General features: G+C 38.4%; 2 protein-coding genes across 4 annotated transcripts in view; one reads left to right on the forward strand and one right to left on the reverse strand.

Annotated features, from left to right (window-relative positions):
* Nucleotides 1-5,698, forward strand: part of RASGRP1 (RAS guanyl releasing protein 1) — a 45,158-nt gene extending 39,460 nt beyond the window's left edge. For both annotated transcript variants that reach the window (XM_075503027.1, XM_075503028.1), the window contains 2 exons: nucleotides 1,372-1,745; nucleotides 3,188-5,698. In XM_075503027.1, coding sequence (XP_075359142.1) covers nucleotides 1,372-1,745; nucleotides 3,188-3,322 — 509 coding nt within the window. In that variant the 3' untranslated portion in view covers nucleotides 3,323-5,698. The remainder of the gene's footprint in view (nucleotides 1-1,371; nucleotides 1,746-3,187) is intronic.
* Nucleotides 5,699-7,438: 1,740 nt separating this feature from the next.
* Nucleotides 7,439-25,399, reverse strand: FAM98B (family with sequence similarity 98 member B). 2 transcript variants are annotated; one of them, XM_075503031.1, is made up of 8 exons: nucleotides 24,612-24,896; nucleotides 24,079-24,227; nucleotides 23,210-23,344; nucleotides 22,333-22,511; nucleotides 15,444-15,524; nucleotides 14,934-15,050; nucleotides 12,344-12,511; nucleotides 7,439-10,744 (listed from the first exon to the last, which is right to left on the reverse strand). In XM_075503031.1, coding segments are annotated over exons 1-8 (1,173 nt in total). In that variant the 5' UTR covers nucleotides 24,614-24,896; the 3' UTR covers nucleotides 7,439-10,402. The 2 variants fall into 2 exon arrangements, with proteins under 2 accessions (XP_075359146.1, XP_075359145.1); XM_075503030.1 differs by lacking the exon at nucleotides 24,612-24,896 and adding an exon at nucleotides 25,146-25,399 and having other exon boundaries at nucleotides 7,440-10,744.
* Nucleotides 25,400-25,883: the final 484 nt, after the last annotated feature.

Raw genomic sequence — 25,883 nt, forward strand, 5'->3', positions numbered from 1 at the left:
AAGTCAGTTTACTTACATATCTGTGTGCTAGGAAAACCCAAAGCTCATTGTGTTTATTTTTTCCACTTCAGTAGCTGAATCTACAACTCCTCTTCGTCAGTCCATCTTTCATTTAATCAGAAATGAAAAATCTGCACTTCTCTGTTCTTTTCTCCTTATATCAAAAAAGCTGTATAAACTTTTCCTATTGTGTATTACCATGTAGGCCTCCAAAGGAGGAAGTGTTGTCCTTGAATAAGACCTCAGGCTACTTTAGTTTTGTTTTTCTTTTGATTTTGATGTTCCAACCGCCTCCATACTCACTTTCTTTAAATTTCTGTCCTGCTCTTTGCCTGTATCTAATGTTCTTCAAATCTACTTCTTGCCACTTTGATATCAATCTTGTGTTGTATTTAAGATTCATAAGGCATTCATTCATCTTGGGCTTCCTATTAGCACTTAGATGGAGCACAATGCAGCCAATTTCTCTTGATAACTGACCGTGTGCACCTCTATGATTGCACCTGCAATGGCTGCAGCACTGCATAATAACCACCTCATGGGATGTCATGCTTATAGAGAGATTGAACTGTAGCATGTTGCCCCATCATCACCCAGTGCACCAGAATGTGGTACCTCTCAACACTACGTCACGTCGAAGAATGAGAATGCACGTCTAGGTTGAAGGTGTAAGCCCCATCTGTTCAGCCATATCCTCATTTAATTCTCCAGAGCCTGCAGCAGCTACTGGACTGACTTTGTTTTTTCCCCTCGTGTGTTTGAACATGCAGTCTCATTTTGTTTTCTTCCCAACAACAGAAGTTACTTTATCTGAAACAGGTCTTTTTTAAATCCTTTAACCACATCTTTTGCCCACTGCTTCTAACATTGTGGGTTTTTTTGCCCCCCTCCCTCAGTTTTTACTTTTAAGTGCAAAAGTATTTTAGGATGTCCTATACAAAAGCAGTGTAAAATTTAAAATGTCATTATTTCACCTTTATAAAGTGGATGAGATAAGTTGTATCTTACAGCTGCAAGTTGTGATAATGCTGAACTAACACCCAGGTTTAATCTTCCAGCCCAACCACTAAGATCAATGGTCTATATAAAACCTCTTAGCCATCTAGAGGTTTTTCTCTAGCTGATCATGATGATACACCTGTTTTCCTCTTACTGATCCATATTTATGATACTGAAACAGGGCAAAGAGTTGTTCGAAGAGACACAACATTGAGAAACTTCCAGTGACACCTATTTTGGAGAGCAATGAATGTAAAATCAATAAAGAATAAATGTTGGTTTATTTATTAAAATCATGTTTAATTACCGTGCCTCCTGTCTCTCCTTTCCTGGGCTAAGATCTTGACTCAATTTACCATATCTATTCTACAGGACAAGAAGAAGGACCATTCACATTTCCTAATGGAGAAGTAGTGGAACACAGTGAAGACAGCAAGGACCGAACCATTATGCTTATGGGTTCCTCAGCTCAGAAAATCTCAGTGAGACTGAAACCAGCTGTGGTTCATAAAGGTACACAGACTGATCCCGTACTGCTGGCTGGTGATGTATCTCGTAGGCAGACAGAGAAGAAAGAACATAGGATGCCAGAAAATCCTTATCTCCAGGCAGCTCCTCCATCCCCATGTCCAAGCCCAATTCTAGGCCGCAAAAAGGGATACGTTAAATGGGAAAACAAGGACTCCAGCCAGAAGATGAAGGAGGAGCATCACAGCTGTAAACCCTCATACCAGGAACTTGAGCAGGTACATACATGATGAAACAAACTCTGTTTACACAACAGTACTGTAAAGCAGTTGGAGGGTGTGGGGGTGTGGCTGGGTGCGAAGGTGTCACCTTACTCCAGTGTAATTAATTGCCAGAACAATCCATGAGTGGCATCATAAATTCTTAGCCACTTTAACTCCAGCAATGATTCACTTCAAGCAAAAATTTTAGTACTGGTATAGAGCTTAGGGAATAAATTTTGAAGCCCTTGTTATGATTACACTGATCCTTGTCAGTCTTAAAAGTGACAGGCAAGAATGTCGCTTACGACAGGATATTACTCCATAAAACGAGTAATATAGCCCCGAGTTTCTTCCTGCTTTTGGTGGCCTCTGCTCCCCTAAGTGACAGAATATACAGGGCAGAGAGGGCGGGGAACTCTGCCTTTGTTCAACTGACAGTGAATCCCTTCTTTTTTTTTTTTGATAACTTTAAGTCACCAAGAAATTTTGCTGTGTGAACAGACATGATGCCTCTTGCTAGATTCACCTGCATCAGCCCAGTTGTGGCTCACCTTACTTACAAGGGTTCTGACAAAGTAGCTATTCATAAGACTGTGTCACCTCAGATTTGGCCCACAATCAGGTTTGTAGAAACAACACCTTTCCAGACAGGTTAAAGAGACTATCACAATATCAACAATGCAACTGATGGATGCATCCACGTATGATTATAAGGAACAAAGGTGGACTTATTTTCATATTTTACTCATTACTATCACTATTCTGAGATGGCCAACATGGAAACAGTCCAACAACGGGACCAGAGCCTGATCATTCAAAGATCAGTATAGCTTTCAAAGTAGCCTTTGCTGTTGATAAAGTGAGCTCATCTTTTTTGAAAGATGGTTAGTTTATCAAGACAGAGATTAAGACAATTAGCAAGAATCTTCCAGTACAGACCACTTCTCTTTCAGTCAACAGTACATTCAATACAGACAAGGATGTGAAGTGTGGATGTACTTGTAAGAACTGGTTCTTTAAAATGTCCCATTCATGTGAGTGCCACAATTTACACTTGTCCTTGCTCCCTCAGCAGATTCTGACCTCAATTACTGAACAGCAGCTGATGTTATAAATTAATGTCTTAGATTATTGTACATCAATTTCTGCATTAGTAGAGCAGTAAAGTGTGAGCTGTGTTCTTGTTTTCCCTAGATTACTGCTGTTATGAGAGCAGCAGTGGAGGGTGGATAAATGCAGGTTGTGGACATGACTGTCAGATACCAGCTGCTGGAAAGTTTTAAGAGCATGCACAAAGGATAGACCAGTGACTATGGAAATATTCAAATAAATTACTGGTTCTGTTCCACTGATAAGAGCTACACCAACTTACGTTTATGCCAGTCAACCTAAACATACAATCAGACAGTCCTGAAACAAATTAAAAATAAAATACCATTCTCTATTTTTTTGTTTAGGAAAGGAATATTCTAAAGGCAGACAATGAAGGTTTAAAGATCCAACTGGAACAGGCACATAAAACAATTGAATCTCTCACAATCCAGAGAAGAAACCACGTAGTCGACAACCTACACCACAGAGACTGCTCCTAGCAGACAAGAGAGGAAATCTCCTGTGGAAGAATGTAAGACTGAAGGAGAGGTGGTGATAAAGCTGCTTTACCAAGTGAACTGGAGAGAGTCCGAAGGATGTTAAACAGAAATGGTCTCTTTACTCAACACACTTCCATATTAAACATACACACCCAAACGTATAAATCCACTCCTTTGACTTTTTAAGGTAATTTAGCATTATCTGTGCAATGAAAATAGTATCTTCTGGGTTTGCTTTTAAAAGGAGCGACAGTGTTGCTGAAGTTTCTGTTCATGATGAAGGCCATGTGGATTCCCCGGTGACTTGGCTGTCAGCAGCAACACCACCTTACTCTACGACTGTTCTGACAAAGTAGCTATTCGTAAGACAGTGTCACCTCAGATTTGGCCCAAATTCAGGTTTGTAGAAACAAATGTTCAGTAAAGCTGAGTAAGTAAAACTGTAGAAATATTCCATTAAGAGAAACAGTTCCTTCTCATTGTGGCTGAAACCAATTAAAATTATGAAGTGAACTATCATCTTCATTTCCAAAGTTTAACAAGAATATTAAGCTAATGATATTTGATTATTTGATTCATAGACTTTGTTAAGATAAACTGACAATTTTTTTAAACCTCTTTCAGAGCTTTAGAAGTCCTGCTGCTCAAAAACTTACCTTTGTTAAGGTAAAATAGATGAGACTATAGCGAGTTTACGTTTAATACTGCTTCCATTTTTGTGTTCCGCACCACAGCTTGGAACACTTAGCCCTACTTACTTGGCTTAAGGGACAGCTTGTTCTCCACATATGGTAGATATGGGACAAGGCTGATTATTTTTTTGTCATGTCAAAGTGGATGCCATTGTTGAGTAGAACCTTGAGGGCCGTATTATGAGGGAAACTATACAGTAATCCCAGTGCAACAGTTACTGTATTCCAGAGCTCCTAACACCTTCTGGTTCTAACCAAGGTTTCTCCATTTTCTCTCTCCTAGATTTCACATGCACTTTAGGTAAAGAGTCAAGATGAGCATGCTCTTATGTGTGTAAATTTTGTATAGTAAAAGGTGCTAGGGACGTAACTTAGTTTTCTTAAGGCTACAAAGTGTACATATTGTTAAGAGACAACAAAACAGTCTTTCAAGTTACTGATAAATCTACTTGTCAGAATAGCCAATTTTAAGATTGCATTTGCATTCCAAGAGAATCTGTACACTTACTTGTATAAAACTTGCTTGCATTTATCAAACAGGGGTGTCATCACACATTTAAACATCAGAAACTTACGACTTTGATATATTTATCTACAAACTCCACTTAATGCTCCTCAAGACTTGTAAGTTACAAGTCCATTATAGATTGAAATTTAGTCAACCTATTACAATAGCATGCGTGCTTTGTGTTCAAAGTGGTATAAATGTATGTTCCATCCACAATTTGCAGTCACTATCAAGTATATGAACGCTTTATTTATAAAAAAAGTCCATTTGGAACTACCTGCCAGTTTAGTGATTCTAAATTCTTGTTTTGAACTTGGATTGTGCTTACATCTCCATGCATAAGTAAAAACAAATGGAGGGAAAGAGGAGTAGTAGTAGTAGATTTTCTGTTGCTTTACTGTAAATAACTGAAATGCATAGGACAAAAACCAGCAGCTGTGAAGATTGTGCAGCTCTTTTTCCTCATACACTAAACATGAATTATTAACAATTAACATGGAATTGCACTTTGATCAATGAAGCAATCTTTCATTGCTTTCAGGTCATGTCTGCAAACTTGCTTTGCGCATTTTCTGTAAGCTTCTTGATTTTGTCCTCTATTCAGGGAACTACAGCAAGGCGTATTTCTAATAGGCATTTAGCAAATAAAAGTCTGTTTCTGTAACGATTAAAATAAACAAGATAAAATTGAGTATATTTTCACGTATTTTGAAAACACCCCAAAAGAGCAGCTAAGACTCATCTGTCTTGTTGTGCAGCTAAGAAAACTGCTCGCTTGTGGTCTAAACTCTGGATTCTAATAGAATTTGTGTGTGTGCATATACTTTGTCTATGCTGGGGGCTGGAGATCATGAGCGAACTCTCATTTAAAAAGAAAATTGCCTACCATCAGCAGCTGGCCTAGAGGCTATTGTGCTACTAGGTTGAGCACTTAATACTCAATTTTGAGTTATGGCCATAGATTTGTAGTCTTAGATGCTGACTTAATGTTTCTCTGTGTTGTCGTCTTGCTCGTACAAACAATCTGAATGACTTAAAAGGGATCTGTTTGCAGGAATGTCGTACAGAACAAGTATGTGGTGCTTCATGTATGCTGAAAACTTCCTGCTTCAAAGAAGTCAGTTGATACCTGGAGAATTTCAGAGATCTCAAAGCACCTTCAGGTTCTCTGTTTGCCCAAAGCCCCTTACAGTTTTCTCTTTCTCTTTTTTTTTTTTTTTTAATGGTGGTAGTCCCTTTTATTTCTTTTGGGACTTCCTTTTTGCTGCATGAAAGACTAATAGCAGAAACTGTCTACAGGGATACTGGTAAAACTGACAAAGCTACTGAACAAAAAATCACTCACATCTGTATTAATCTTCAAGCTGCTTTATCTTAGGAAAAAAATATACAATTAAAGTACTAAGTGCTGTTTAAAAGTCATGTTAGCAAACACTGATATTGAAATTTATCTTGTCATGGATAATTTAAATGAAAGGCACTCACCTTTACTCCTTCTTCAAGCTCAGCTGTGTTTCATGTACATACAGGAAGGAAGAAAAAACAAGTGCCCCCCCACCTCAACTACTGCTTATTTAAGTGTGAATTCCGATTGTTTAAAGACAGAAGTAAATAGATTGAGTAATATCACAATTAACAAGGCAGGGCTATTGTTCATATTCAGATTAAACACAACTGCCTTTAAAGTAGCTTATATATGTTTTTGGAAATAAGTTTTTGTTACAGTAGCAATCATCTGTTATTTTGTTGTATCTGATCTCTATGGCAACTTGAAAAATTTTGGTTTTAATGCTCTTTGAGAAGACTGAAAAACTGTACAGATTGTAAAGATTTTATATAAATTGTAAGATTTCAGTTTAATATTTATAATAGAAAAATATTAAAATTGCACTTCAAGCCTCTGAGTTTGTATGTCAAAGAAATCTAAACAACCTATATTCATCTTCATTGACTCTGTCATCTGCGACACTTCTGCAGGATTAACCTAGTACCAGCGTCCCTAGTCTAGCTTCACCTTCTGTGAGCCTTAGAACATTGCCTGAGAAAACTTAGGAAGCTAGGTATTTGCCGGTTATTCTTTCAGTATTTTCGTGGTTGACACAGTACAGACACTGTTTTGCTACTCCCTATTCCAGGTATTACAAAGCACAGTTCTTCATTAGCACAATCTCTCACTTCTGTTAAGAATGCCAATTCTGAAAAGATTTCACAGCACGACAGCCTGTGAAACAGGCTTAAACAAGTTTAAACAAGGCTTCTGTACTGTCTGCTAATGCTGGCTGTTGCACAGGCAGCACTGTAGCACCCTAAAGACTTTCTATTCTTTACCTTGCAGTAAACCTCAAAATACCTTATCTCAAATATGTTTTCATATGGGGCAACGAACATTCATTCAGTTATCTTCAATCACCTGAGGGAGGTTAGGGAAGAAGACAAGGTGTGCAGACTAACTACTGAAAACACGATTCCTGTTTATATGGGCAAATCTGCTCTACAGTCTGGCACGTACAACAAGTTTTACGTCATAATTATAGAAATTAAAAAAAGAAAACTTCAGAAGTAATTGGAGGTTATTTCTTTAGTTTACATAAAGACAAAAGTAACGATCATATAGACCTATGTAATTTTTTTTTTTACTAAGATAAAATTTAACTGAGATTCCTTAGTAATCGCAGACAATGCAGTAGGGATATATTTGTGACATGCCCTGTCTGTTGAACTTTTCCTATATTGTTGTCTACAGCCTTCTCCAGTTTGGTCAAAATATATCTGTTACTTTTCATTATCATAAAAAGTAAGTTCCATCACTATTGTACATCACCAGCAGGAATTCCTCCTTACAAACACAGGAGGAACACATGGTGGATCCAAATCACACTACACAAGTGATGCAAATGACTTCAAATACAGTACTTTATTCCTCAGTGTTCACAGCTGTTAACAAAAGTGTCTCTCTCAAATGCTGAAAAAAAAGAAACAGCCCAACCTATTTTTCAATTCTTTATCAAACCAACCAATATTCAGGTAGATATTCACTAAATGTGAATAAACACAAAAATGCTCACAAACATATATATGAAAATCTTTTACTTACAACAGAGTTTTTGAAAATACTTTTTTCCAAGACAAACATACAAAATTTGAGAAGAGGTTTAAATCAATTATTTTCACGGTATTATTGCATCTTTTGATAAATTAAAACCATACCTTCTGACAACAGAGGACAGAAAAGGATACCTCTATGAAATGTGGTGGTGCTTACTTTGGTTTTCAACTACTGGCTTCACATTTTGGAATTATTTAAGAAAAACTGAAATGGCCAGATGAAAAAACAAAGTCTCCAACCTATTTAAATTTCCATCTTTTACATGGTCTACATAAATTATTTCAATATCATGTTTCAATTATATTTAACTGTTAGAATTACATATGGGCACATAGCTGGTTCACTTGATGGTTTACTTCATTCAGAACTGTCCTGCCTGCTACAAACAGGATAAACTGATGAGTGTAAAAGCACCAAGGCACATCCACAATTACAACAGTTCAACTAAACCAGTGCAACCGCACATCTTAAGACTTATGAAATCTTTATGCATAGATAAACCATCTGATTTTCCTAGCATATTTCCCTGGTGAAGCTAAATGCTTGACTGCTGTTCAGAAATTACTTGTAGCAAAAAATAACATTGGGATGAGCAAACAGAATTTTATATTAAGGCTTTGGTTGTTAAAAACTACTCCCTCAGTTCCTTTGCTGACCAACGTCTCCAAGGCCAGCAGTCTCAACTAGTATGTCATCAAGTTGTGAGCTATTCCAGAGCATTACGCAAAAACCAAGCTCAAAAGCAAGAAAACCAGTACTATGCTCCCACATGACCCATGAGGGTCTCTCCATAAAGCCTGCAGAAGCTGACAACAGCTTAGGCCAGAAAGGAGTATAGAAAAAAGTTGGCAAAGGAACTATATTGCTAGCAGTTGGGTGAAGTTAGTTAAGCCATTATTTTGAGTTCACATCCAAGCGAACATGTTCAAGCAAGGAAAACTCCTGCCCTTTTTTGTTAGGCACCTGCTGGGACCCTAAAGTATGGTAAAGCCGTATCTATCACATCACTAGCAGCATTCTGAAGCAGACTATGATCCGAGAGGAAATAAAGGGAGAGAAACTTTCGAAGTTTATCTGGATTAAAATTTCAAATTAAAAGGTTGGTGATGGCTAATTAACAAAACTGACACAGGCTTTTGAAAGAGCTAATAATTCATTTTGAACAGAGCTTTACATTCATGCATAAAGCTGCCTATGAAACAGGACATGATGCATGTGTTCCTTAAGGTAAAATAACATCTTTAAAGCACACTAAATATGGACACCAATAGGAAATTTATGCAGAAAGAACTCATAACTGTGGAACATAAAACCAAAATCAAATCCTAAAGCTCAACCTGCAGTTAAGCCTACACCTACATATTCCATTAAAGTGCTTCAAGGTTTCCGTGCTATGCAATCAACAGACACCCCCAGGTTTATCAGGTATCTTCCCGAATCTCCCTGTAGTAACCTAACCCTGATAAATCCTGTCATGAGTATATACTTGGGCATCATCTCCCTGTTCCACCTCTGTACTCAGGAGTGGCCTCACAGCAGGGGAGGAGACCTGAAAGATGCTGGACAACAGAAACTGTCGTCTTTAACTGACAGGTCTAAATTTAATTATTTTCTACGTGTATTTACAGCCATAATTGTATGAAAGCTAACTCCTCCTTCTAGAGTAACACTGTCTGTGAAGGAGAAGGCACCCATACCATACCAAGACAGAGTTTCTCTTAGGTTATCAGACCAATTAGGTGGCAGAGTAAGAGAGAGAGAGAAGTCATTGAGGAAGGGCAACTGCTGTATGAGATGTCTTATTAGCTGGGCAGTTGGCGATTCCCAAACACAGAGCAGGCAGGGGAGGGGAAAAAAAAAAAACCAAGGGAATAAAAAAAAGAAATGGTATGTTCTTTCTCAAGAAGGTCAGCTTATTCAACCTTTATGTCTCAAAGCTGATTCAGAAGGAATATATAAATGAACTCTTACCAGACATGATGGCTGCAGAAGTTTCCTGCCCAATCTGATCATAAAATAATTTTATGAAACACCAATAAAATGGAAAACAAGGTAAAATGAAAATAGACACTATCAAAACTCACCATGATTCTGAGTTCACGGTACATGCTCTGAGCTTCAAATAGTCTCCGATATATTTATGAACACACAAACCAACCTGATTTTATTAGTTTCTGTAGCGTATTAATTCATAATGTTACTTTTATGTGAAGTTCTGGAAGAAGAGGAAACCTAATTGAATAATTTTGACCAAAGCCTTAAGGATTTTAACATTTTACGTTAAAATTCGTTTACACGTCCCACATGAAAACTAGATGAAGAGAAAAAGCCTGAAAGCAGCATTCCCGAGTCTTTTAAAAGTGTTTCCATCCGGTTCTCAGGCCCATTTTGTTTTTCTACACAGCATTTTGGAGCAGGGGAGTGGACATGCAACATGCAATAATTAGAGAGGCCTGACCATTAAATAATATAATTTTTGTTTGTTTAGAAAGGGTTTTATTCAGTTTTCTGAGGCTTATTTTAAATAAAATAACATATTAAAAAACACCATATGAGCAGTACGAAAAACAAGGACTTTAGTCATCACATTTTAGTATAAAAGTTCTGTTCAGGTAACTAAGAGAATTCAATGACAACATCAGTTGGTCTAATGCAATGATTCATATGGTCATACTTAATTCTAATCTAAACCCAAGTTAACATATCTAAATTCCTGATACCAGTAAACACCACCACTATATTTTGCCAGTTACTCTGTTAATATTTACAGTATTTTAGTATCTTCGGTATCCTCCCCCTCCTCTTCCACCATATGGATCACCGTAGCCTCCCCTGCCACCATAGCCCCCCCTGCCACCATAATCTCCCCTGCCACCTTGGAAGCCACCTCCACCTCTTCCACCACCTCTGAAACCCCCACCTCCAAAACCACCACCTCCTCCTCCTCCTCCTCTACCCCCTCCACCCCCCCAGTTGCCCCTTCCACCTCCACCCCCACCTCCCCAACCACCTCTTCCACCACCTTCTTGTCTTTTTTGCCAAGGAGGCATTTCGGGAGGAGGTGGTTCAATCTCTGTTGGTCTGCCTCCACGGTCAGGTACTCTCCCCATCAGAACCTACATGGAAAAACAGGTAATTTTCAGTTTAAAAAAGAAAAATTGTAATAATAACTTGGAGGGACACAGGGTTCTTCTCCTATGGACAAAGACATGCTGCCTGCTCCTTACAGGAAATATGGCCCCCTTGGTGTGGAGTTCCTATCTCCTGTCCTTGTAACTTGCCACAACACAACAGAACTCTGAAAGTTATCCCATTTTCCACCTGTAAAACTGAAATAACTGCAGCTAGCTGGCTCATACTACTTTTGTGAAATCTTTAGGAAGAAAACTACATGCATGTGAAGCATTAGTATTACAATAACAATATACATAATTCATATATAATATATATGAATATATAAATACATATTCATATAGAAAAGACTCCTTATGGTGCAGCTCTTCTACTTAAATTTCAAAGTTCAAGTTCAAACCTAATCAGCTGGCAAAAAACATAAACTGGCAAACTGATCCTCAACTCTCAAAGGAACACCAGTTTGCCTTAGATTAGAAACTACTAACACTCAGCAGAGAGCTGGAACAGACAAAATACATAACATGCTGCAGTAACACTTTCAAGAAAAGAACAAAAAAAGGGATCTTGATTTTGGTGGATATTACTCAAGTGTACAAAAGGGAGACTGTACTGGACAAAGTTACACAAAACATTAAGTTGAAGAACAGAGAGGTATCCAAGTAGGTCTTTTGGTTGTTGTTTGTACATTTCCTAAACTCTCGGTGTGATGAATGGTAACATACTCTGCTCAGTTCCAGGCACTCCAATAAAGTCCTCTCAAGAAAAAAAAAAAAAAAAAAACCAAAACTTTCTCTGAGATCTTCCAATAATTAAGAAATTTCAGAATCTTTGGAATCAAAACATACTAAACGCGGCACAAAACTTTGGAAAAATCTGTAAACAAAGGATTAATAAAGGATTAATAAAAACTAATTTAAAAAGGATTAATAAAAATAAAGGATTAATAAAAATAAAAATTAAATACAAAGGATTAATAAAAATCTGTAAATAAAGGATTAATAAAAAAGGACCAAAAATGGTCACCATTTGAGTGGTGAAACTAATGTCATTACTCACAAGCTTCAGCTTTTATCATACACAAAAAAGCAGTACAATGTTGATTTATTACTGTAGCCAAACCAATTAATTTTACTTTGCAGTAAAATGACACTTCCACAGAAACTTTTGTGATTTTTAATATACTGATAAAGACACTGGTTTACGAATGGAACAACATAATCCTGGCAACAGGTCACCCAGGAACTGGTACCAGAAAGACTTACACGTATCCTTAACTTGAGGCATGCAGTTCCACTGAACTCAAGAGGTCATTTACACACACGCACGCATACACCCCCCACCACTGTTCCTTCTCATCTAGACTACTGTTTCATCCTGTTGCATGACTGACTGTGTAATAAGATAAAAAAGAAGTTGCTGCAATGTTTACTGGAATGCTGCAAACCTTCCTTTCTTAAAGCACTGGGTATCTTGCAAAAAGAAATTAAAATATTAAGCAAAGAGTGTAATCCCAGAATTACTTTTGATAGGTCTGTAAACTCCCATGTCCTTTTATCACATCCCAGAAAGAAAAAGTATACCTTGTTGATTGCACAGACTGTATTTTCCCGTGTTGATCCACTACTTGTTCTTATGATCTTCGATAAATCTTCTCGAGCAGCAAGAAGGTGAGCTAATGTAATAGTTGACTTTGGAGATAATGCATAGCGCTTGGGCTGATAGATTCGTGCTATGTCATCTGTTTTTACCTAAATGATAAAATCAAACACAACTTACTTGCTAAGCATAAAACACACAAACACACTTACCATAAACCATGTATTGGTCTCAGTAAGTTTCAGTTTGAACACAGGGTGTACTGTCTGAAAATCTAGGTTATCTTACAAAATATAGCGCCGATTGTTACCAATTCTCTTCATATTGATGGAGCTATTGTACAAAAAATGCTGCTGATTATGTTTAATTGATGCTGAAGCTTAGCACCATTACAAAAGAAACTCTCCTGTCCACTGGCATCAAACAGATTCTTTGATGTTTTCCAAGGTATCTAAAGACTAAAATTTAAGAGTCCAAACTCTCAAGAGCTTTACATAGCCATATTTAACAGATCACTTTGAAATGTGATGAAAACAGAGCAGCTTCAAAGTAAGTTCAATTTGTGGAAAACAAAATTAAAATGTATCAATGCAGAAAAACACTTGTACAAGCCATGAAAAAGTGCAACTGAGAAGGGGAGAAAATAAGATTTTTTCCAAACACACTTTGATGATTCATTTGTTTAACAAAAAAAAAAAAAAAAAAAAAACCAAAAAAACCCCACTTTCTGGGAACATCTAGAATGATCTTCTGAGTAAAAAGAAATTTGATCTTGGATGGACAAGACAACGGGTGCTGTTTCTTTACGTGACTGTTTCACTAGGCAATTACTACACCATTTATGGATCCATTTCAGTCTGCAAACTTACCCCTCCTGGGGACTGAACAAATTAAAAAAAACCCCCACACAAAAAATGCCACACCATCAAAAGCAGAGAAAGTTATCAATACCTACTTAATGGCGGGGAAAAAAAGGCAAGCTAACAAAAAAAATTATAAAAGGACAACAATTTGCCTCTTGGCTTAAAAAAAAAAAAAAATTTTTTTAAATCTAAATTATATCAATGCCAAAACATTTTGAATCCCCAAAACCTTCTTGGAGAAGTTATAAACAAATATTTCTACAAGAGAAATAAGGAAAAAAAAGATTTAAAATCATGTAATTTTTAATTAATAGGTAACCTGGTTATTTCTGTAACTGCATACTATTTCACATCAATAGTCTTTATAAGACAGGAAAATGAATCATCTTAGTACTTTATCATTATTAAAAGTCCTTTAAATTATTGTTCTATTGTGAAAGTGTATTCATTGTTTTTCACAGTTTGAATGGGATAACATCAAGTGACTTAAAATTTTAGTCTGTTTAAGTCAGTCATCAGTTAATATCAACTAGCTTTTAGAAGTACACTTTAAATTTGAAAATATATAGTAGTATTGGTACAGCTATAAGGAAGTTATACACGTAGGGACATCTCCTGGCTCCTGTAAGCTAAATGCCCTCTCTTCCTTTCTTGCAGCATAAAAGCATCCACAACCCCTGCAGAAATTAAATAGTGAGCCATTCCAAAGCAGCACAGGAGCATCTAGACTCACGTCTTCCAGTAATAATTAGTGAGCTTCAGGAAACTGATTCTGTCTGCACGTGTCAACGACAAATTGTGACACCAGAAAGACTTGTAACAATCCCTACTTTCAGTAAGCTTTCAAAGTTTTAAGACTTATCCATCTTAAGCTTTCTACACAAACCTTTGGAAAGAAAGTTGATCCTGCAGCTCATGAGCAAAAATAGCTGCCTCCAGCTTCCCACTGGTATATTTGTCAAATAACAAACTTTTTGTATCTTATCTCCCTACTCTCTTGGATAGAAACAATGTATATTTCTAGCTCAGAAATATCAGATTGGTTAAATCATTACTACTTTTTAATATACAGAGTGCTAGGAAATAGTACAAATGAAACAATCACAATTAAAATGATACCAGCAGAGAAAATCCAGAGGAGTGGTTTGGAATTTTTAGCCACCTGAAGGATTACGAGTAATTGTGTGCTTTTCTCATACAAGCTGCTATTCAAATAACCTGTTCAACTGACCACCTGTTTATTCAGCAGCTTTGAATCCAGGATAGGTAGCCATCACTGTAATCTCACTGACTTTATGGGCAGTCACTCTTGGCACCCAATCTATGTTAAGGCCCAGTGTTTGTCTTCCTCTTGCATCTGCATGAGAAATGCTGAGGTTCCCTCCTAGTTTACTTGACTGGAGGGGGATGGATATAGGAAAGAAAAAGGGGAGATGTGAACTTATTGAAGTGACAAACCCCAACAGAGGATGCTAGAACTTATAATTGTGAAGCTATAAACAGTCACAAAGGATGGACTGTGCCATCTGGTCAAATCCTGCCCCTTCCTCAATATCTAGGACTTGGATGTTACAACCCGGGATGAGAAACTTGTTAGAAAGAAGACAACAGTAATGGAAGTGTATTTATATGGCATGTATATTCGGTAGGAAGACCAGGGGAATTGTAGCAGTCTCCCACCTACAGGAAGCAAAAAATACAGCAAGCTTACCTTTGCTCTATCAGACCAGCCAAAAGACTGCACGGTCACATCTAACCTCTTCATTAACATACGACGGCGACATTCGTACTCACTGCGAAGAGCATCATTGATTTTTTCCAATCTTTCCTGCAGTGTTACAATAAAAAATCCAAACATTCAAATCTATAAAGTTATAGAAGTCAATTTAAAGTTAACCCCATTCAGCAACTAAGATGTCTATCCCCACGTGACCACTATAAACTATATAAAATTAGCAGTGCATCTGTATAGTGCTACAGTGATATGTATATACAAAATATTTTGAAAGTTAATAAGTAGATGAATCAACACAAAGTCTGTTTTATAACATTAATTCTGGAAGTAGCTGATTAGCATTGTTAATATTTAGCAATTGAATTTTAGTATTAATATTTAGCAATAGAACAGTGACTGTAAAATGGACACAGTTAGATGAAGCCGCATGCGTTAATTTTGACTATCCTGTTAAATACAGAAAAGAAATGGAGAGACTTTTTTTACCACTTGGTCAGAATTCAGAGGTTTTGTTAGCAGTGATTTCCCCACATGGTTATTTTGAGCTTTTGAGAGAATGTCCTTTATCTGAAACAAAACACATACTTCTTCTCAGAACACAAATGATATTTACACTTATTTCAGTACAATTTGCTGCAATCACAATTTGCTACTCGTAAGATCAAATATAGCACGTTTGTTTTAGCAGACTCATAAAAACAGAGACACATCTTCTGGCTTATCATCCATTACAAAAAGATTTCCTGAATATTTTCACTACATAACCAACCTCCATCCAAAAATATTTTAAGGCACACCAGTTCTCCTCCCAGTTGTAACAGAACAATATCTATATGGCAAATTTATCAAGTGCATATAGGCAGTAGGACTAGTTAAATTACTCATTTTACTTATTACTAAGTGTTATAACTACAACTACGGAAATGTAACAATTGGAAGCTAGGAGTTCTGTTGCCAAATGCTAGACTTGGCTACAAAAATCTGATGATGGGTGCTAGTAAGAAAGGCAGGAGATATGATAGGTATGCAGTCATTCTCTCTCACTAATTTTCTTCTAATCCTATAATTGGTTCCATTTAACATTATGTTTAAGACTTTTGCTCCAAATCAACCTTGCTCATACTTCTTCCATTAGTTTTTGCCCTCAATAATCAGGGATGAAGCATGCTTTCTCTTCCTGCCTTCCAAACTCCACTGCATTCTCCTCTCTCATTATGAGAAACCTCTACCTCCTCTTCTTGAAGGAACTTCCTTTGCCACAGCTCTTCTAAAACTGTTACCATGAACGCCCACAACACTTGTACATAATTTTCGGCCAACTGATTTTTCAGCTGGAGTAGACTGCATGCATATTATTGTTCCTGCAAGTTTTGCACACAGTCTGATGAGAAGAACTACATCTTCATTTGCTTTTGTAATAATTATGGGGAACTAAGTCAAACAAGACTAAAACTAGAGTCTATTTTCTTTTACATGTCACAAGGAAGGATTAAGGTAGTGCATGATCTACAGTAAAACCTGTAGCTGAGGACAGCCATTAGATACATTTGCAAGGACTACAAGACTTGATGTAGGCACACAGGCACTTTAAATTTATCATAAAGGTATGGTTCAAAGCGCACTCTTCCAGTATTATCTTAGCTCATCTCGTCAGAGTTTTGAGCTCTACGTATTACAGAAATATCACCTCCAGTGATAACTATGAAAAAAACCTCTAGGAGATAGAAATCAAATTCTAGAGCATCTAGTTAACTGATTAAAGAAAGCTACTTTAAAAGGAATACTTGATAAACCAACTCTCATATTTCAGGGTCTTTGTAATTATCTCCTTTTTTTTTTTTGCATATACCAAGGAAAGAATCTGATCTCAAGTTTTGTGTGAAAACCAAGGTGTATATTTTGTTCTTTTTATATCACCTTTGGGCAGCACTGTGGCAAGTTAAAAACACAATACCCCCAGAAAAAGCCCGAAGTAAAAAATATTGTGCAGGGAGCAAATTATGGGAAAACAGTATTTTGACTCCAGCAGAAAAGACAGCCTAGTAGTGTCTGAAAAGTGGCCATCTAGTTACTGTAATATTCCCTGCTATTATACTCCATCCATATAAAAAAAGAGGTTACTATAAGGGGTGAAGTTCAGTTCCATATACCCTACTGATCCCTAGACTCCTCTTTCTCTGCTAATTCTTGCTTCTTTGCAACCTTTATTTTCTTTACAAAAAACCCTCCAGGGCTGTCTGATTTGCCCGTCTTCTAACTGTAGCAAACTTGTTTTGATTTTAGTGAAGCATGTACATGATGCCTCTCAATCTACTTCAAAATTCAAATGTACCTACGCACAAACTATGCTTGAGTTTAAACAAATGTCTGAAGAATCAAAACCTAAAGTTAATAATCAACAATATAATAAAATCAGCATGACAGCAAGAGATGAAGAAATCAGTAATTAGTATAGAAGAAGGAATAAACAGCAGATGTATTAAAAAATTCTATTAGGCAAGAGGTGTCTATCCATATACCATGACGGTCAGAAATATAACCTTAACCTCATGAGCTGAAAGGAAGAACGTCTATCAAAATGAGACTGGCTGCTGGAAAAAAAACAACACAACAAAACCAAAACAAATCCTCAACGTAATTTATAGCTACAGAGTGAAAGAAAATCTGGAAACCAGCAATGCTGAATACTATCTAGAGATTACAATTATTGCAAGTTTGCAGCTGCAAGGACAGCTAGGAGGTAAATACAACACTGGGCTCCACATACAAAAGCCACACATTCTGCCATCACAAGTCAATCACAATTAAAAGACCTAACCCAGCACTGTGTACTCCTGATTTGCATAAACTGAAAAGTGAAAGGAAGTCTAGAGAGAACAATTAAGGAAGAGAATCAGTGAAAATCAGCACTAGAAGAAACAAGAGCAGCTAAATGAAACAATCCTTTATTGACTGGGAAACTGCCCCCCAAATTTCTGCAACCTTTTATTTCCAAGTTAAAGAGAATACCTATGTAATTTTATTCAGTGACAGGTTTATAAAGCAAGTAACATTTAAGGAGGAATCTTTTCACTGATGAACTGGTCTACAGTGTGTCACAAACGTGAACGTAAAGTCATACCCAGATTGCTGGATCTCCACTTTACTCCCTCACTCCCATCAGCAGGACTCTGAGGGCACATCCTGCAACTATAATGGTGAAATAAGCAGAACTGCCTTACAGTTACAGAATACATCATCCAGCCTCGACTGATGATAGGGCTATAAGCACAAGAGCTTTGACATACACCTGTCTGCCAGAGGACAAGAATACAACTGATGTGAGAATCTATGCTATAACCCACATTCCTAAACACAACAGTTGCCCTAGATTAAGAAGGATAAGCAGGAGTTTAAAAAAACCACCACAACCCAGAAAGAAGTCTGTATGTGTAAGTGGGAACAATACCAAAAGCAGTGCCCAGATAAAAGAGCAGTGAAAACATACTCATAGAAACGTAAAACAAATTGTAACAGCCAAATCATCCTAAAGTTCTCAGACACTCAGCTGTAAAAAGCCAACCAATTAATTAAAAGCTAGACAGAGATGAATATATTTGACTATTCGACATACTGCGTAATCAATGACCTTGGTAACATTAAATATTTATGGCATTGCTTTGGAAGTTCACACACTCTCTAAAAATAGTTTAAAAACAAATCAGTTATTGGATTTGTTTGAGACAAAAATACTGACTTCAAAATCTGCTGTATAAAAATATACAGTTATTGTACTGTTACCAAATAAAGCATATCTTTATGTATTGAACATGACATTTCTCATCTGTTTTATAAGTCTATATTCCTTTAAAAAAAATTTTAGCTCAGATTTCCATGTATTTATTACTTATCTTTACCATCTGTCAAAATAGAGCAATAATTTTTATGTTTAACACCATTTGCACAGATAAACATCATATATGCATGCACCTCCAGGGTTTCTAAGATTTTGAAAAAACATGACCTGGAGAGAGGTGTCATTTTATTAATTTAAGCTAAACTATCAACACTTCAAGGAAGGAACATTGTCTTAATTAGTCATAAGGTGTACTGCACAATTGTAGAAGGATCACCTAAAATCTTAAGCATGAAATATTTTTAACCCATCCTCTGCCTCTCTTCCATTTACCTGCAGATCATTTTAATTCCAATATTTATCTAACTTTAAAGACATTTTTGTTTGATCTTTATGTCTGGTGAACAGGACAATTCATTTGTCTTGTTCCCTGCACCATTATGTCTGTAAAATTATTAAACACTAACAGTTAAAAGCAACACACTAACTTAAACATGAATAAATTCTAGGAAGTATTGCCAAATATTTTTAAAGATAGTCTTCTCATATTTCACTTAAATGTTATTTTAGCTTAGTTTTGATTTAATTTCTTCAGTAATCCTTTATAGTTTCTTTTCATTCTCTACTATTAGGGGACTACTTTTCACATATTAGAAAACAAATAATGTGGGCAAAAAAAATTGAGAAGTCTTTCAAATAATATGGTATTAAGAAGCCTTTCAAATAAGCAGTATTAAAATGTCACTTTGTAATTAGGTGTGAAATTCACATTATCTTGACTGGAAAAAAGCCAGATGCGAACATGAGTTACAAAGCACAACACTGGCATAAACTCTTCTGAATCTTTGATCAATGTTCCTTTAGAATTTATGGGGTTTTTGATACTACATTTCAGAATGCCTCCCCGAGTTATCCTTTGTAAATATACTTTACAAGGGCATAGCATCTTAAAAAAACAACTAAAAAATTACTATTAGTTTTTCAGTGCTATAGAATAACATATAATATATTTAGTGGTAGGAGGCTGTGATATTGTCAATTCATCTCTCACATTTTCTTATGTATGTTGATAACCACTACCCCTCTTTATTACAGGAGATTCAAATTTAAAAGGTACTTCCTGTGACTGCATATTCAAAGTTTGAGCTACTATAAAACTCATAGTTTGAATGAAGAAAGCTGATTTTACACTAGTCTTTTAAATAAACTGACAAATTATTAAAAACAATTAATGTTCTAACGTTCCATACCAAAATACAATGTGTGATCTGTCCCTTTGGTAGATTGCTGCTGCACAGCCAAACTATTCTCAGAACTATTCCCACAGCTACTGACAATGCTGAAGATGCTAGACAGAGACAAAGAGTAGACATGTTGAAATGCTGCAGATACATTTGCAAATTCAATAGAAATACTAGATTAGTATGTAAGTTTCTATTACAAATGAGATAGTATAATACTAAAAATAGACAGTGCAATTTTACACAGAACCTAATGAAGTCAGAAGCAACAAAATATTTGGAAAAAGAAATTGATAATTTCAAGTGAATTTTTGTGAGAATCTAAAAAAAAGTAACAAATGGCACTCTGAAAAAAAAAAGTTTACAAAGCCAATGAATTCCAGTTGGTGGTATCACCGTTCTAACGCAGCTACATCTACAAATCTAGGTGTCTAACTCTGTACTGTATCAAAATAACTCTGAACCTGTCCTATATTAAAGTAAGGGATGAAGGACAAGGAAACACATAGTAGAAATTCTAAAAAATCTCCTGAAAGGTAGGAAAAAAATCCTTTGTTTGTACGGGATGAAACACGCAGAGAACAAATTACACTATTAATTTGGAGTCACAGAAGATGAATGAACTAGTTTTGCCACCCTTCTACACTCTTAAGTGAGTACAAGTGGTATAACCACTGTGGATCTGACAGACCTGAAAACCATCGCAAAATAGCCCAGGCAGTATTATTAAAAACCAAAAAGATTTAAAAAAAAAAAAAGATAACGTGCTTTAAAGATTCTGCTCATTTTAGTACTTATGGAACTGTAACAGTTTACGTGAACTGTAAGAGTAACACCCTACACACCAGTTCAAGCCTGTGATCCAATCTGAAAGGAAATCTTGGACTTTGCAAAAGGTGGCAGATACTAGGAGTCTAATAATTCAAAGAAAACTTTCTAGACTGTCTCTGTGTGTGTGTGAAGGAACTGGCCCACCAGGTCTGGTCTTGCTGTGCTGCAATTGCAGAACTAGAGTCCTACCCCTTTAACATGGGATGAAACTAAATCTGTACCCAAGAAGTGAAGCAAGGAAGTGAGCAAGGAAGGCCACTGCCCATGGCTGCAGCCTACAAACCCACATGGATGTAAACACATCTAACACGCACGGAGGGAGATCAACAGTACTAGGCAAGTTGCAATCAATTAGTTATTAGCTAGAACTCTGACATTTTCAGCCTCAGAAAACAGTGCTAGAATTGTTTCTTCATTCTTTCAAAAATATTTAATGGAAAGGCTGGATATAAAGATTTCAGTAGAACTAAATAGGTGAAGCACAGTTAATAGTGCAGGAATTGGCATTTTCACCATCACCTGGATGCTGCTTTTTATAAATAAATCTATTAAAGGTTTCACCTTGTCACACTAAAGATGTACAGATGTAAGAAAACCGTGCAAGTAATGGGCCCTCTCCCCAAAACCTCTGAATGTTCACCTGCCTACTGGTCGATGGGAAGAGGAGGAGGAGGAAGAAAAAAAGAAGCATAATCATGTAAAATTATTAAACTCAAAAGACTCAGCAGCAGAGGGAGATTCATTCCATGTATCTCCCATAATTCTTAAAGGGGATCGGTCACTCACTCTCTCCCCAAATACTAGGGGGAAATAAAGAGCAAAGCTTTTAGCTGCCTGACAAGAGAAGATAAATTCCACCCCAAGAGCCTATTTACATTCTGCAGTGAGGAAGTCAGATTACGGATCACATCAGTGAAACAAGTTAGAAACTGGTGGGACACAACTGAAAGAACTATCCTGTTGAATAAGGTTTACGTTGTCTTATTCAGGCATTTTCATCCTCTTCTGCAACTAAGGAAACGGCACTAACAAATCAATACTTGCAATTAAGAAATTAATAAACTAAGAAGCAAAAATGTAAGTTTTGGATATTAAATTTAAATACAACCCAGAAATTACTGCAGGTATATAAATGCACAATTAGTTATTAACCAAAGTCTTCAGCTTGCTGCAGCACATTTTAATGGGTAACAGGAAAATTATGTTACTTCAACCCATACCTTAAATTTGCATGGCAAAGTATGCCTCATCAGGTACATCGCATCCTCAGGGAAATGCTGAAATACTTCACCTCATAACTAAAACAGTTTAACCTAAACACTAAGCTCCCTTTCAGAATAAAAATTCCTTTGCACTTGTCAGATAGGGCTTTTATGGATTAGACTGTTGGGCCCTTAACTCTAAGATGAATGCTTACAGAGATAATGCTTACAGTTTAACAATAGAGAGAACACATAAAAGCCCTTACCTTTTGTTCCACATTGGTTAACAAGGGAGGAATATCAGAAGACGAGGAGTTTGGCAGGCCCAGTGCATCGCAAATAGCTTGCACTTCCTGATGAATTTCATTGTGCTTTTCCAAATGAGAGCCTTTAATTTTCTTGCTGTTCAGTATCTTTAAAGCCTGAAGTTCTGTACTTAGAAATACTAGAGAGAAAAGTGTCATAATGGCATTAGAGACACTTGAATATTTCTGCATCCACATTCTCATATACAATATATACTTTTATAAGACGACCATGATAAAAGGGAGACTCTTTCTGAGTTCTCTCCCAGACAGGTCAGTATCAGTTTCCTACTCTTTATCTGAACTAATTCTCACCTAATTCCTACCTTCAGTCTACACATCGTATTTAACTGCTTAATCGACCTCCACCACCAGACCCCTAGTTCCTTGGCTAGTTTCATATTATCGCACTGGTTCCTGCTGCTACTCCTTTTTCCAAGTCCAGCTTAAACCTAGACTTTGCTTCTCTCAATCCTGCTTTCAGCACCTTCAAATCACACAGCATTTTCTTTTAAGCTGCCCAGAAACCTCTCAGAAACACAGGAAGCAAGGTCCCAGTTTCAGCCGAGCTGGAACTGGATCAAGAGAGGGATCAGGAGGCCTCAGTAGGTTGAACCATACTTCACAAAGAAATTTTAGTTTCTGCTAAAATAGTTTTCTAATAGTTTTCTTTTTTCCACTTCTGCACCAGTGAACTGATGCATGCTCAGCTACGTTGTAATGATTGTGCACATGTACTTAAACACACTAAAGAACTACTTAATGTAAATTGTACAATAGTGATAGAGTATGCATGTACAATACTGTATTGTAAGTGGGAAAAATGGTTATAACTTACAGAGGAGTTTAAGACAATCTTCTTTCTCTCTTAATCTGTCCTTGATGTCTCCAGATATAAGCGATGAATACGGACAAGCCATTTCTCTCAGAAAGCCACTAATCTCAAGCTGGAAGCTCTCTATATCTTTATCACCTATGGGAATAAATAAAGGCAAAGCTAATGGCTTTTTACAGAAACATCACACTGTAATTGAATTTTCTTAACTTACACATTTAAATTGCAGGTTTTAATAGCCCAGACAAAGATTTACCACCTACCGCCCTAGTAACATTTTCTTTCTTCTTAAAGAAGTCCTACATACAAACAGACAAGCCTTTTAATAGCTACAGCAATACTGTACTCATGCTTTGAATGAGAAGGTGATGCTACAGCAGTTTTCAAAGACATGAATGCAAATGAACATTGCTAGGAAGTGAACAGCTTATGTTACAAGACAGCACATCAATGTAGTTAATTTTCTGATGAACAAGTTACAGGAGTCATGAGCCTGTTATTTTCAATGGTTGTTTTTAGTTTTACTACTTTTTTGTGAAAACATAGGCAATATAAAATCTCATCCAAGTTCTAGCACTCAACAGAAAGAATCAGGTAGCACTAACGAGCAACTTGCGTATCTACACACAGTGCTGAATGGAACACTGCATTGGACCAAAGCCCCAAAACACTTTTTTTTTTCTTTTGAAAGAATCTTCACAAGACCAGACCTTAATCTACGAGCCACACACGTGCAAATATCAGCCTCCGTTTGGCTACCTTTCAGCTATCTTCTAAACTTCAACACTGTAATTTCACTATTAGCTGAACAATATGGGTCTAAATCCACTGAAAAAATACTAAATTACTTTAATAAATTAACATTCATATACCATCTGTTGAAGTGATGCTTTCTTCCATATTACAAAGTGATTTTATTTGGGAACCTAACCAAACACAAAGCTCAAAAAATTCTGGTGAAGACAATCCATTTTCTGCTGCTTTGTTCAGGGCTTCCTCCTCCAACAGGGGACCCGTGTACCTGCACAGAGACATAAACGTTAGTGATAAGAAGCAAGTTTAACGTAAAATATACATTTTAAAATCATTTTACTATAAGCTGGTTAGTAACTACACTGAAAGAAAGTAATCTTTGTAAGTTACTTTTGCCAAGGAATAATTCAGACTTTTTTTAAAAAACACCCAAAAATTAGTATAAAGAAAATGGTTTGTAAGAAAAGAGGAGGCAGGCATTTTCACGTATCACACGTGTATGTGAAAACGGAGTTTCGCCTCTCAATACACGCTAAACAGACAAGAACTCAAGCATTAATTCAAGTGTTTAGTCAAATTTCCTCCCAACATAAACAACTCACTGCCCTAGAGTACTGGCAATAAGATAACTGAAAACTGAGCTAAATTTTACATTGTTTCCGCTCTGCTGCATCCGAAGCCCCTCGGCGGGAGGTCGGCAGGCACCGAACCGGGCGGGCAGCCGGGCCGGGGGCAGACCCGGACGCCCCCGCAGAGGCGCCGCCCGCCCGGCCAGCCCCGGCCTCCCAGCGGTCGCTCCAGCACGACTGCCCATCACCGCTTCTAAACCCCCTGCACCCCAAGAAACGCCCCTGCAGCCGCGCTTCCTTCGGCTTTCCCCATTACAACCAGGGCAAGCCCAACGCAGACGCCGTGATCCCGCTCCCGGGCGAGGCAAGAGGCCCAGCCCCAGCCGCCGCCGCCGGGCCTCCCCCGGCACCCGCCGGAACGCGGGGCCCGTCCCTCCGCCCCCCGCCGGCTCCCCGCCGCGGCCGGCGCCGCGCTCCGCTCCGGCCCCCGCCTCCCGGGCCCCGGCCTCCCGCCCGCCGCGAAGGGGCCCCGCTGCGCGCAGGGCCGGGTAGCGCGGCGGCGGACTCCCCTCGGCCCCGAGCCCCGCGAAGGGGGAGCCGCTGCTGCTCCCGATTACCCCAAGGCCTCCAGCGCGTCCAAGATGTCGCACTCCATCTTCAGGCCGGGCGCCAGCTCTCTCATGCCGGCACCACGGCTCGCCGCCGCCCGCCGCGCCGCGCTGTGCCCTCCTCAAACCGGCCCTCCGCAACCTGCGCCCGCCGCTGCGTTCCGCTGCCGCCGCAGGCCCCGGGCCCGGCGGGAGGCCGCGGGCTGCTCCCGCCCCCTCGCCCGGCGGCTGCCTGCCCCGCTCGGAGGGGCTGCAGGGCCGGCCCGTGCCAGCGAGTCGCACGGAGCTGGAGGTGACCTTCCGTTAGGCCGGCCCTTGCTTTCCTCCCTTACTGAGGAGCGTCCAAGCTCTCTCACCCTTCCCTGGCAGGCTTGTCTCCTGGCCCTACTGCCGCCCCTGCCCGGATTTGGCCCCAAACCACTGCCCGCTGCAGTCGGCTCACCCGTCACCTGCCCCCCCTCCATCAGGTACCAGCACCTGGAAGAGATACAGGACCAGGAGAGACCACGGCCGCCCTTTTGGCCTCCGGACATGGCTGGTGCCTGGGCAGCCAGCTCTGCCACCCACAGACCCTTACAGCCTGCCCCAGGCCTCGTCTGGGACGTGGTTAAAAAAGCAGGTTTTTAGGCCTGGCCCTCTGCAGTATTTCTGGGATCTCGCTGCATTTCGAACTGTGAAATTCTGCGGTGCAGACCACAACTGCAGGGCCGCCGTAGCCCCGATCTTCCACTGCGGGGGGGCCTCAGC

Source organism: Mycteria americana, chromosome 5 (assembly GCF_035582795.1).
Source record: "Mycteria americana isolate JAX WOST 10 ecotype Jacksonville Zoo and Gardens chromosome 5, USCA_MyAme_1.0, whole genome shotgun sequence".
In the NCBI taxonomy this organism is placed as follows: Eukaryota; Metazoa; Chordata; class Aves; order Ciconiiformes; family Ciconiidae; genus Mycteria; species Mycteria americana.

Coding starts and splice junctions, on each gene's coding strand:
- FAM98B (XM_075503030.1), bottom strand. CDS start 25,210: ATGAGAGAGCTGGCGCCCGGCCTGAAGATGGAGTGCGACATCTTGGAC. Junction 24,228..25,145: donor GACGCGCTGGAGGCCTTGGG/GTAATCGGGAGC, acceptor GTCTCTGTGCAG/GTACACGGGTCCCCTGTTGG. Junction 12,512..14,933: donor GCTGGTCTGATAGAGCAAAG/GTAAGCTTGCTG, acceptor TTTATCATTTAG/GTAAAAACAGATGACATAGC.